This window comes from Giraffa tippelskirchi, chromosome X (assembly GCF_054371585.1).
Source record: "Giraffa tippelskirchi isolate mGirTip1 chromosome X, T2T-mGirTip1v1.2.pri, whole genome shotgun sequence".
In the NCBI taxonomy this organism is placed as follows: domain Eukaryota; kingdom Metazoa; phylum Chordata; class Mammalia; order Artiodactyla; family Giraffidae; genus Giraffa; species Giraffa tippelskirchi.
The window spans coordinates 49,055,151-49,066,893 of record NC_137289.1 but is presented as its reverse complement, the minus strand read 5'-3'; the positions used below and the strand labels follow the sequence as shown (position 1 = coordinate 49,066,893).

Genomic DNA, 11,743 nt, shown 5'->3' with positions numbered 1-11,743 from the left:
GTCGTGTCCGACTCTGTGCGGCCCCATAGACGGCAGCCCACCAGGCTCCGCCCTCCCTGGGATTCTCCAGGCAAGAACACTGGAGTGGGCTGCCATTTCCTTCTCCGGAAAGGGAAAAGTGAAAGTGAAGTTGCTCAGTCGTGTCCGACTTAGCAACCCCATGGACCGTACCCTACCAGGCTCCTCTGTCCATGGGATTTTCCAGGCAAGAGTACTGGAGTGGGGTGCCATTGCCTTCTCCTCATGAGGGTATAGATCATGTCTATTTTGCTCATCACTATATATCCAGAACCTTGCACAATGCCTGTCCCATAGTATGTGTTCAATAAATATTTGTTGAGTGAACGAATGAATTACAATGATGGGGGGAGGAGGGGAAAGACACCAAAAAAATTAAATAGAAACATTCCAAAAATTCAAGCACGGATAACAGAAAGCATACAGAAGATTATAAGTGCAGAAGAAAAAATGCATTCAAATTTTGGACTCACCAAATCTGAGAAGCCTGTAGTGCATGCCGGTGTTCATATTTAGTGAAATTCAATAGGTAGAACTGCAACCCAGAGACCAGTTGGGGGGCGGTGCTGGACACGTGTTATTGAAATTCATTAGCATACAAGTAACAATTGAGACGACGTAGGAGGAGGGAGGTGTTAAACGGAAGACACCCCGGAAGTGATGTCAATAAGAGGGGCGCAAAAGACGTAGCGTACGCGGCGATCTCGCGCAAAGGTTGTAGGGTACGCGGCAGAGTCGTTATTTCAGTTAGAGCTAGGCCGAAGGGAGGAGACACAGGAAAAAGGCAGATTGAACTATGAGAAAATCCAGAAGTGACTGGTCTCAGCGAGACAGAGAACGATACCAAAGAAGAAGTGATGTTTCTGAGGAGCCACACACCAGCTCTTCATGGTAAGAATATCAAAATATCTGACTGACTTGACTGCCCCGAAATCGTTGGAGACTTTGATTGGGTTTGAAGTATGTTGAGGAGTGGAGTCCAGTTGCAGTGGTAGTTAAACTATTTAAACTTTAATTACAATTAGTTTTGTGACCCTATTTAATCACTCTATGTGTTAAATGTATAACAGATAATTACCTCATAGCATTATTGTGTAAGTGATAAATGATTATGTGTTAAATGTATAACAGATAATTACCTCATAGCATTATTGTGTAAGTGATAAATGACTATGTGTTAAAATGCTTAGAAAAGTACCTTGCTCATGGTCACCACTCTGTAAAATTTTAGCTGTTTTTAGAGAGTACGTTGTGGAAAGTGGTGAAATCATTCATTTGAGGTCTCCAAGACCTTTCATAATAGAAGAACTAAATGAACATTTTCCACTGAATAGTGCCAAATCAAAGTAGTGAATAATTGTAGGAGTATTACTTAGACACTGGGGTAAATTCAGTTAAGATTGAGTCTTTGAGAAGGTTCCAGAACCTTACGCCATTTTCTGCCAGTCCTGTGCAGTATTGTTGCACGCTTTCCCCCAAGCTCCACCCATTTTTCCTACTCGCTACAGATCTGGTAGGTTTCCTCTCCTTTCATCAGCTAGCCCTTTCCGCATCCCCTGGAGCAGAGAAGGCCCCACATTGGACGCTTTAAATAGGTCTTTTTTTTGCTGTCCTTGGACGTGTTGGAGAAATGGATACTTTTGTTAACATTATCCAGTTACAAAAGCGGAGTGATTTTTTTTTTTTCCAAACTAAGTTAATAAATATCAAACAAGTGAATACATAAGGCAGACGGTACGGTACGGTCGGAACTGAAGAGAACTGTACTTAAGGTTGGTACACCGGGGTGATTTTAACATCGGACCGAGTTACTTCCGGGAGAGAATGGGCGGGCAGAGAATTCTGTGCGTTTGGCGGGTTTCGCTGTCTTGCTAAGTATTTGATCATCCCACAGGCGGGGGAACCAGAGACGAGAGGACGCAGTGACGCCGCCACTGCAGGAAAAGGGCAAGTTGGACTCCCCGATGGCCATGGCTGTGGTGAGTGCCCCGGCCGCTGCAGGGTGCAGGGCGCGGGCGGCTGAGGGGAGGGGCTCTGGGGCGGGCTGGTTGCTGGTCACGTGGTCAAGCGGCGAATCAGGGTTTGGCGCGTCAGGCGCCGGGGGCGGGGCCCACTCTCTGAAGCCCTCCACTATTCCGGGACCCCCGACCCCCGACCCCCGTACCTCCCAGGGCTGTGCAGTTGCTTTCCGATCCTGGAAAGGACCCTAAGACGGGAACTAGCAAGAGTTGGAAATGTTGAGGTCTGTTGCTTATGGCTTGTAATCTTTTCACGATTTAAATAACTTTCAGTTACCTGAGAGTGAAATGAAATTAGTTCTTAATTCAAATAATAGTTTGGTCTGGTAAATGGCTGGGGAAGAAAGTAATTTTCTCGCTGGAGAAAACCACAACAGCATTTCTTTTCTTCCGTTTTAAAATCCTTTACATTGCTTGCTTTGGCAGCACGTATGCTAAAATCCTTTACAAACTCCTGTAAATGTTTACATAATGTGAGGACGTTTTCTGAGGACCTACTTTTTCAAATAAGTTCATAGAACATACTCAGTTTTTTTCTCATTCAACAACTTTTGAATAACTTATCAATAACTTATCAGCTTGAAAAGAGAACTCAACTTATTGCTAACTTATTCAATGGCAATTCGCGCCTGCCTGCACCGCCCCCCGCCTCTTTTTTTTTTTTTTTTTATGGTTCAGAACCCATCGTTTATTAAGGTAAATGTTTTCTAAAATACTGGAAGCCTAAAACACCAGTTGCCATGCAAAGATAGTAAATTTATGTTTAGAGTAAGAAAAAACTGAAATTCACTAATGAATGGTTAATATGTCCTAACCATAATGTACTTAAAAATAGTGAAAGTTGGAAACTTAGGCCCTAACCTTAAAAATGTTCAAATTTATATGGAAGAATGTAGACTGTGTATGGAGTTATAAAATGATTGAAATAAACTATCAGCTTTTGTTGGTGATATGTTTGTGAGGGGTTGGAGGGGTGGTAATTACATTTTAATGAAATTTTTCTTGTAGGAATTTAAAACTTATGTAGATCAGGCGTGCAGAGCCGCTGAGGAATTTGTCAATATTTACTATGAGACAATGGACAAAAGAAGAAGGGTGAGTGTTACAGACTACTATTCTTTATTAAATACCATTTCTTTCTTTCTTTTTTTTTTTTGAGCCAGCCATTCATCTGAATTGCATAAGTGATATAGCTATGTTCTCTAAAAGCACACTGCTTAGGAAAGGGTTGGTATGGCATTATGGATGTGTGAACTCTGGAATCATACCCCAGCTTTGTGTTTGCCAAGCTCTGTGATCTTGGGCAAGTTGCTAACCTTTCTCAACCCCGTTTTATTTTTAGGGTGGTAAATGGGAATTAAATACTGCACTTAACATGGGACCCAACATATATTTACTTAAATATGTTACATTTTCTTAATCACATCATTTAACCAATATGGTTAAAATAGTATTAGTGCTAGTGAAGGGGTCTGTCATTACAGAGAATGTTCCCTGATTTGCCCCTTTAATTTCATATATTAATTGATAATTTTGTGTTAAAGCTCACAGCTGTATCTGGCACTCACATAATCTGCCTGGCTTGTATACTTTTAGTCTTCCACAGAGAAAGTTGTCACTTAATCAGCTTTTTTCATGGCAGTGTGTTCCTGAGCCATATCTTTTAAGGATTTCTGTATGTGACCTAGAATCTTCCCTAGGTCTCTTATCAGTATAACACTATGTTGCAGAGAACTCTGTCTATGCTGCAGAAGTTAATATCTCTAAAAGCTATTTTGTTAAGGCAGAAGATTAAAAAGAAGTTCTTGATACTGATGTTTTGATGATGTGGGACCCGGCACAGGATGTAACAGTGGACATTTGTTGGGCTTTGGTGCCTTCAAGGAAAAGTAGCAAAAAAGAAAGCAACATAGCTCATTTCCAGAGTCCAGATATGTGTTGGCCCTTTAAGTTAAAATTTAGAGCTAAGCAAATAATGTCCCCTGTCACACACTAAATTCCTGTGGCTGACTCCAGGGACTAAAGAGTTAACTGTTGAATTCTGCCTTATTTGAGTTTTAACTTACTTGACTTATCAAAGACTCTGCTTTAGCAAGTACTACTGATTCTTTTGGACTGAATATGCTATTTCCATGGCGATAAAAGGAACTAATTCTTCTTAACACATACAACATTAAATGGTTCAGATATTAAAGGGCTCACATGTATATAAACACTAGGATTGAAAGGTACAGGTAGGGCCTGACAGACAACTTTGTTCACAGAATTAGAAAAAGGAGGGAGATTCAAACTGGTTCTGGGCTGCAAGGGCTTTGAAACCTGTGATCATTTAATTCATTTTAATTACAGAAAACAAAACTTAAAAAAAAAGCCTCTCTTTCCATTTGATACAAAGGTTTCTCAGTGTGGCTAAAGTGAAATATGAAAAAAAAAGCAATAGTCTCTTATGATCCTTTGTATTTCTGTGTTGTCTGTTGTGATCTCTCCATTTTCATTTCTAATTTTGTTGATTTGATTCTTCTCCCTTTGTTTCTTGGTGAGACAGGGTGCTCGGGGCTGGTGCACCGGGATGACCCGGAGGGATGGGATGGGGAGGGAGGTGGGAGGGGGGTTCTGGAAGGGGAAAACATGTACACCCATAGTGGATTCATGTCAATGTGTGGCAAAACAAATACAATATTGTAAAGTTAAAAAAAAGATAAATTAATTAAAAAAAAGTAGCTAGCTGCCTAGTATATTAAGAGGGCTTCCCTGGTAGCTCAGCTGGTAAAGAATCCACCTGCAATGTGGGAGACCTGGGTTCAGATCCCCTGGAGGAGGGCATGGCAACCCACTCCAGTATTCTTGCATGGAGATTCCCAGGGACTGAGGAGCCTGGAGGGCTACAGTCCATGAGGTTGCAAAGAGTTGGATATGACTGAGTGACTAAGCACAGCATAGCACAGGATAATACCCATTTAAGGGCAACTTGATAAGGCAGATACCTTGTTCACATTGTCCTCCCGTGGGAGGGGACAAGGGAAGGAGAGATGGAGGAAGAACTATAAAAACGTTTAGACACTCGCTGTAACCTTTCAATCCATTTCTACAAGATAATTTGCCTGAAAGCAAAAATCTTTCCCCTTTTTTTCTTTTTTCTTTCTTTTTAGGCATTGACCAGGCTGTATCTAGACAAGGCCACTTTAATATGGAATGGAAATGCTGTTACAGGGCTGGAAGCCCTAGCCAATTTTTTTGACATGTTGCCTTCTAGTGAATTCCAGGTCAATATGTTAGATTGCCAGCCAGTTCATGGTAAGATTATGGTCTTTTGAGGTATTTGTTTTCCTTTAGTGGGCACTGAACTTTAACACCAAAAGCAGCTAGCAACTTTCAGTGGTAGCAGTAATTACTTTTTTGAGTAAGTTAAATATGAAAAATTCAGCTATCAAATCAAACTTTTGATCTTTGTTTAGATGCATCTAACTCCAGAGAGCCACTGGTAGGTTTTGGTGGATTGAGTGATTGTGCGGCTTATTAAAAGTCATGTGGCAAATTGAGCCTTACTATGATTTCTGTTGATGGAGAGGAACAACTATCTGTTTTCCCTAAATAAATAGTTGCCTTCTGTACCTTGAAATGTCTCAAAAGAAAAAAATATACCATATCTCTGATTAATGTGTTTTATTATCTTACAACCTATTAAAATTTCACAGCAGTTTACTCTGTTATGTGAAAGGGTAGCTTTTGTCAAGGCAGATTTTGATTCCAGGCAGACTGATGCAGTTTATAAGATTAACCTCTAGGTGGGGTCCTAAGCATTTTAAGCAGTAGTTTCCTGAGTGATTTTTTTGCCTTTATAGTTCTTGAAAAGAATGACAACTTAAGAAACAAAATTTTGACAAAGTTCTGTTAAAAAAACCAAGGAGATATTAACACAGGAACCAAAAAGCTAGATATTGAAAGTTAACCCAAAATCTTTCTGGACTGAAAATAATGTTAGCATCTTTGAAATGGTTATTGAGTTTTCTGGCTTTGGGTGTGCATGCTCAAGATTATGCTTAAAGTAAAGACAGTTTATAGTGTCTTTTTTTTAAACACTGTTTTTAGTGTTTAAGTTATAGGCAATGTGTTTAAGCCTGAAAATCTGCTTATGTAAAGAATCCAATCTCTTCTCTTTTCTTGTGTGGGTGCAGAGCAAGCTACTCAGGCCCAGACCACAGTTCTTGTTGTGACCAGTGGAACTGTGAAGTTTGATGGCAACAAGCAACACTACTTCAACCAGAACTTCCTGCTGACTGCGCAGACTACTGGTAACAATACGGTGTGGAAGATTGCAAGTGACTGCTTCCGTTTTCAAGATTGGGCTACTATTTAAAGGGGGCAAAAGTCCATTCTTTTTTGGTCCATTAGTTCCAGCAACAGAAATTTATGTGAGTTATTAATTAATTTCATTGTGGAACCACTAAAAACCAGTATGTGCTGAAACTAAATTTAATATTTTTTTATTCCTAGCAGCACCTTTTCTAGCGGCTGCCAATTTGAATCATTGCCCTTAAGAGCTTTAATGCTAGTTTTCTACATGCCTTATACATGTTCCACTAATGACATTCTTACAGTAACATTATATCCATGATCTCTGTATTAACATACTCACTGTGAGCCCAGCTTATCGCAAAAATGAAATCTTTTTATAGTATTATCTATGGGATATCAGCACAATGTAACTTTCTGGGAGGAAGTGGAGTGTTTATTGTTGTTGTTATTAGATTAATTTAGGTTAATTTTGTAGTATAAAATGTACCTTTTTTGTTTAACACTGGTAATGCAGTTTTAATACAAGGCTTTTTCAAAGCAATTCAATGAACACATTACTAGTTTAGGTTTACATAACTACTCTGACATACTAGAATCACATGTAGAGATGTTCAATAGTCTTTTTATGTTAAGTAATTGTTTTCATGTTGGCATGTTTTCTTATGAAGTGAATTAATCTACTCGAGAGATGTAAAATGTTCTCAGTTGATACCCGAGTGTTGGATACACTCAGTGGCTTAAAAGCAAGACTTCTTTAAAAGCTTTTTCTTGGCAGCCCCAGGTCTGTAATTTTAGATAGTAAATAGTAGTAAGACTAATAGTTTTAACCGGGAGAATGAAGAGTGAGAAATGTATAGATCCGAGGTTGGCCACAAGTAAGGAGGGATGGCCAAGTGGTACACTTTGGGTATTTGTTTTCTACCTCCTAAAAATGTAGCCTAATTTTAGGATTTAAGTCATTAAGGTAACAAGTATCTTTACCAAAAGGTCACAACTGTCACTTTTGTTCTAAGAATTATTTTTAAATGTTTTTCTAGTTCACCTCATACTTATCACCAGTATATGTTTCAATTTATTTAAGAACTTTTTTGGGGGAAATGTCAGCAATAAGCCTGACCCTGCAGCAGGGTCTGACAGAAAAGTTGGAAACAAAGCCATGGCTCTCTCCTTGGGACCCTTAACTTCTAAGTCTTCCACGTGAACTTCAGACCAAAGGTCTGCTACATACTACCCACCCCCAAAGTGAGTGATTTGTACCCTGTGTTTACACTGTCAACTGCATGATATTTTTACTACTTAAAGCTAAAATTATTTAATCTCATGATGGTGTTCTTCCATATGGCATTGAGCAAATAGATCTGCTGTAAAACATGTTCCTGTTATGTAGCTCATGTTTTCTTTTTGGAAAAGATAGAGAACAGCAGATCTTCATAAGCCTATGAACTTCAGAAAAAAACAGTTGATTCATTCTGTGTCTCAGCATCTGAAGGGAAAGAAATCTTTGTTTTTTTGGTTAAAACTTGATAAACGTTTTTCCATTCTTGAATTCATCATTCTCATGTTTTTACACTATATGTGCCAGCTTTGTTTCCACATTCCAACTCCGTGTTTCTTGTTACTTAATTTGAAGATCAACGATTCATTTACTCTTATCGCAAACTACCTGTCACATTTCTGATATATTAATAAAATAGAATTAGGAGAAAGGGATGGAATAGAAATTTAGACCACTCCTTCTTGCAGTACTGACTAAAGCTTACACATATTCTACTCAAACTGAGTTTATTCTAATTTTGGATTGACTTTTTAAAACCACAGCTTTAGTAGCAACAATCAGATTGCCCAAATATTGCCTTTTCCCTAAAGGAGAACAGTCTCAAGTAAAAGTGGCATATACTAGCAATAACTGAATTGACTGGTTTTATATATACTGTTTATTAATTGAATGTCTTAAGACTTGTGTATGAATTGCTATTTCCAAACTCTGTATAACTTTTAAATGGCTGGAACTACTCTTATATGGACTAGACTGTATTTTTAACATGTGCATATTTTTGTAACTTAAAAAAATAAAATTGCTTTTAACAAGTTTTCTCAAGCTTGGTTTAAGGTCTTTTGATTTTTTTTAAGGCTCCAAAACAGTTAGTTGTTTCTTCTTATACTATAAGGTTTAAAAAAGAATTTTAAGTTAGGATATTGAAAACAATGATTGACAGCTAGGACTTTGTCTTTTCTCTAGCCTACCTTGTTCTTCCTCTTTTCCTACCAAATACATTCCTGAGATCACCTGTTTGAAGTAGCAATGAAGTTTCTAGTGAAATGTTAGAAATTTTAAGTTTGAAAACTAGCCAAATATTAAAAAAAAAAAAACTAGCCAAAATTCAGTAGGCAGTGAAACCAAAAGACAGTTCATTTTCAGGAAAAAAAAAATGGTCCCATTAACTTTAATTCTACATTAAAAATATGTCAACAGACACTTGAGGAGTGAAAAGAGGCAACAGCCTTTGAAATCAACCCCTGTATTTCATCTCTTCAATGAGGCATGTATTTTTCACAGTTTAATACCCCTGAAATTGATGTATTATAAATTCTTGCTAAAGCATACTTTAATCAGCCTTTTTCTCCTTTCTCACTGGTACATAAAATGCTGTCTTAAAATCAATGGTGTTTTAGATTGATGAAATACAGTAATGAATTTTGCTAGATAAAAATGGTTAGGAATCTACTTAGGTGTAAATTTTTAGGCATTAGTGAAAGTAAAAGACTACAAGCTTAAAAGGTTCATGACTCATGACTCAAACTCTGTCACCAAGTTATTTGCTTTTCATGTCTACCTCATAAGGCTGAAAGAGCCACAGACCTCATTTAAGCATATAAGTGCCTTGGTGAACAGGAGTCAGCATTTTCCTAATTTCTGGAAATTTCCTAGTAATGTATTTGTTGTTTAGCTAAGTGGTGTCCAACTCTTTTGCAACTCCATGGACTGTAGCCTACCAGGCTCCTCTGTCCATGGAATGTCCAGGCAAGAATACTGGAGTAGGTTGCCATTTTCCCTCTCCAGGGGATCTTCCTGATCCAGGGATCAAACCCCCATCTCCTGTATTTGCAGGTGGATTCTTTATCACTGAGTCACCAGGGAAGCCCATTAATAACATACAGTGTGTCTAAAAAGATAACTCTTGATGAGGTTAAAGGATAAATGCAGTGTTTGGGAAAGGAGCAAGAAGTCAAAGTCAAGAAGGCATTTTATTCTGAAATGTTGCTGGATTGACTTGCCTGAAATTACTGATGCAGGAAATTTGATAAGGGACTTCAGTTGCTGATTTTTGTTATAATTTAATTATTTAATATTAAATTATTGATTTAATATACGATAGAAAAAGCATAGATGTGCTTTAACATAACCTTATATATTTAGGGAGAGATGGTGGCTTATTTAGCTTTTTTATTTAGCAACTGTCTCTATAATAAAAATACTCCATCAAAACAGTTGCTACCAAACTTTGCTGTATTCTATTAGATATTTGCCCTTCTTTGTCAAATGCATCTTTCTATACAAAAGATTTCTTGGTGACTTATCAGTGGGCTATATACATCAATTTTGCTTCCCAGAGAAGCCCTAAAAAGTACAGAACTGTAGAATATTGTTGGAATAATGTGTCGGATGGAAGGTCTTAGACTACAGACTCCATCTGAGGTTGAAGTATATGCACCCTCTAGATCAGTGGTTTTCAAAGTTTTGCTCTAACCCACAGAGGTGTAAAATGTCACAAGCCAGTATACAAATACATCTACATATAACAAACTAGTAATAAAACTTACGTGTCTAAAATAAAACTCATGTTTTATTTTGTGATGTGCTTCTGGTATTTTCTACTTCATTTTATTAATTTTTAAAGTGCTGATCATAACCTACTTAATTGATTTTTACAACTTCCTGTTAGATTGTACCAGCAGTTTGGAAAGCACGAAAATAGAGGAAGCATAATATTTTCACCATCACTTTCTAGCAGGGGGTAGGGAGGAGGATTAGCTTTTAAAAAGCAGTGTTGTGTCGGTGATGTCACCTGGGGCTTGGAAAAGATCAAAAATTTCCTCTCAGGCATGTCATATTTGTGGAGGACAATGAAGGGGCAGGCCTGTTTTCCCTCCATTCCTTATCTTGCACCTGAAGTTCACCGCTAAGAAAACAACTGGTTAGGCTAGTCTTTAGGCAGAATCTGGGAATAGGATGTGTGGCAATGAAATAAAGATGAAACGGAGGAGGCTGCCCTATTTCAGATGTCCAAGCAGAGAACTGAGAAAACATTCCAGCAGAACCATTTTGAACATGGTTTGATACCAAATACACTGTATTTCAACCTATTTTAAGTCAATTTCATGTGTTTTTCTCTTTCCCTCCCTTCTTGGACACCCCAAACATCTGCATTCAACCCTCCTGGTTGGGAATTCCCTGGCAGTCTAGTGATTAGGACTCAGCACTTTCACTTCCAAGGCATGGGTTCGATCCCTAGTTGGGGAACTAAGATCCTGCAAGCCACACAGTGCATTGGGAGAAAAAAAAAAAAACATGGTTTAACAAAGGCTATGGTGGGCTCTAAGGTGTAAATCTTAGCAGGACTTGTCCAGCTCCACAAAAAGCCTAAGATTAGATTGATACAGATAGAGATGACTTTTTTTTAACCATGAAAGGAGATTCAGGGCCTTTAAGAAAAGCAAGGATAGCAATTCACAGATGTATTTTTGAGAGGTCTTTCTATAAAGGGAAAAAAAAATGGGCCTGAACATTATTGATTCCAGTTCTCTTACTCAACGGCAGGATATCAGCAAGAGATGTCTGCAACACTTAGCAACTTGGAGCCCCAAGCTGCCTGAGGCAGCCAGCCTACTGTCTCTTCCCCTAACCCTTCTGTGTTGTTTCTGAAGGAGCCTTTGGGAAGGACTTCTCTAATAAGCTCATCTGTCCATCGGTGGCACCCAGGATTCCCAGTGGTCCAAGTCCAATCTCGGGGATAAAAATTCATTGTCTCTTGATGTTGCTAATGAGAAATTGCAAGCTTGGGACAAGGGACTAGAAGAGAAATTAGCTGGGGGGAGGCAGAGGGGCAATTGGATAAATTTTGCCTTCTAAACAACTGAAAGTAAAAGGAGGAAGTAGGGGAGAGAAACTAGAAAATTTAGCCTCCCTTGGATAGGAAATTTATCATCACTGCATGGCAGTTAAGGATGCCCTTGCATCCTAGAATGAGAAATGCAGCTAAAATATACATATACGGGACTTCCCTGGTGGTCCAGTGGTTAAGAATCCACCTTCTAATGCAAGGGACGTGAGTTTGATCCCTGATCAGGGAACTAAGATTCTTACATACCACAGGGCAACTGAGCCTGCATGCCACAACTAGAAATAAGCC

General features: G+C 38.6%; 1 protein-coding gene across 3 annotated transcripts; it reads left to right on the top strand.

The window, feature by feature from the left end:
* Positions 1 to 724: 724 nt before the first annotated feature.
* On the top strand, positions 725 to 8,430 carry NXT2 (nuclear transport factor 2 like export factor 2). Of its 3 annotated transcripts, none has more exons than XM_081566808.1 (5): positions 725 to 909; positions 1,913 to 1,997; positions 3,045 to 3,131; positions 5,186 to 5,330; positions 6,212 to 8,430. In XM_081566808.1, the coding sequence occupies exons 1-5, from the start codon at positions 815 to 817 to the stop codon at positions 6,391 to 6,393; spliced, it is 594 nt and encodes a 197-aa protein (XP_081422934.1). In that variant the 5' UTR covers positions 725 to 814; the 3' UTR covers positions 6,394 to 8,430. The 3 variants fall into 3 exon arrangements, with proteins under 3 accessions (XP_081422934.1, XP_081422935.1, XP_081422936.1); XM_081566809.1 differs by lacking the exon at positions 725 to 909 and adding an exon at positions 1,748 to 1,790; XM_081566810.1 differs by lacking the exons at positions 725 to 909; positions 1,913 to 1,997 and adding an exon at positions 2,091 to 2,260.
* The last annotated feature ends 3,313 nt before the right edge of the window (positions 8,431 to 11,743 follow it).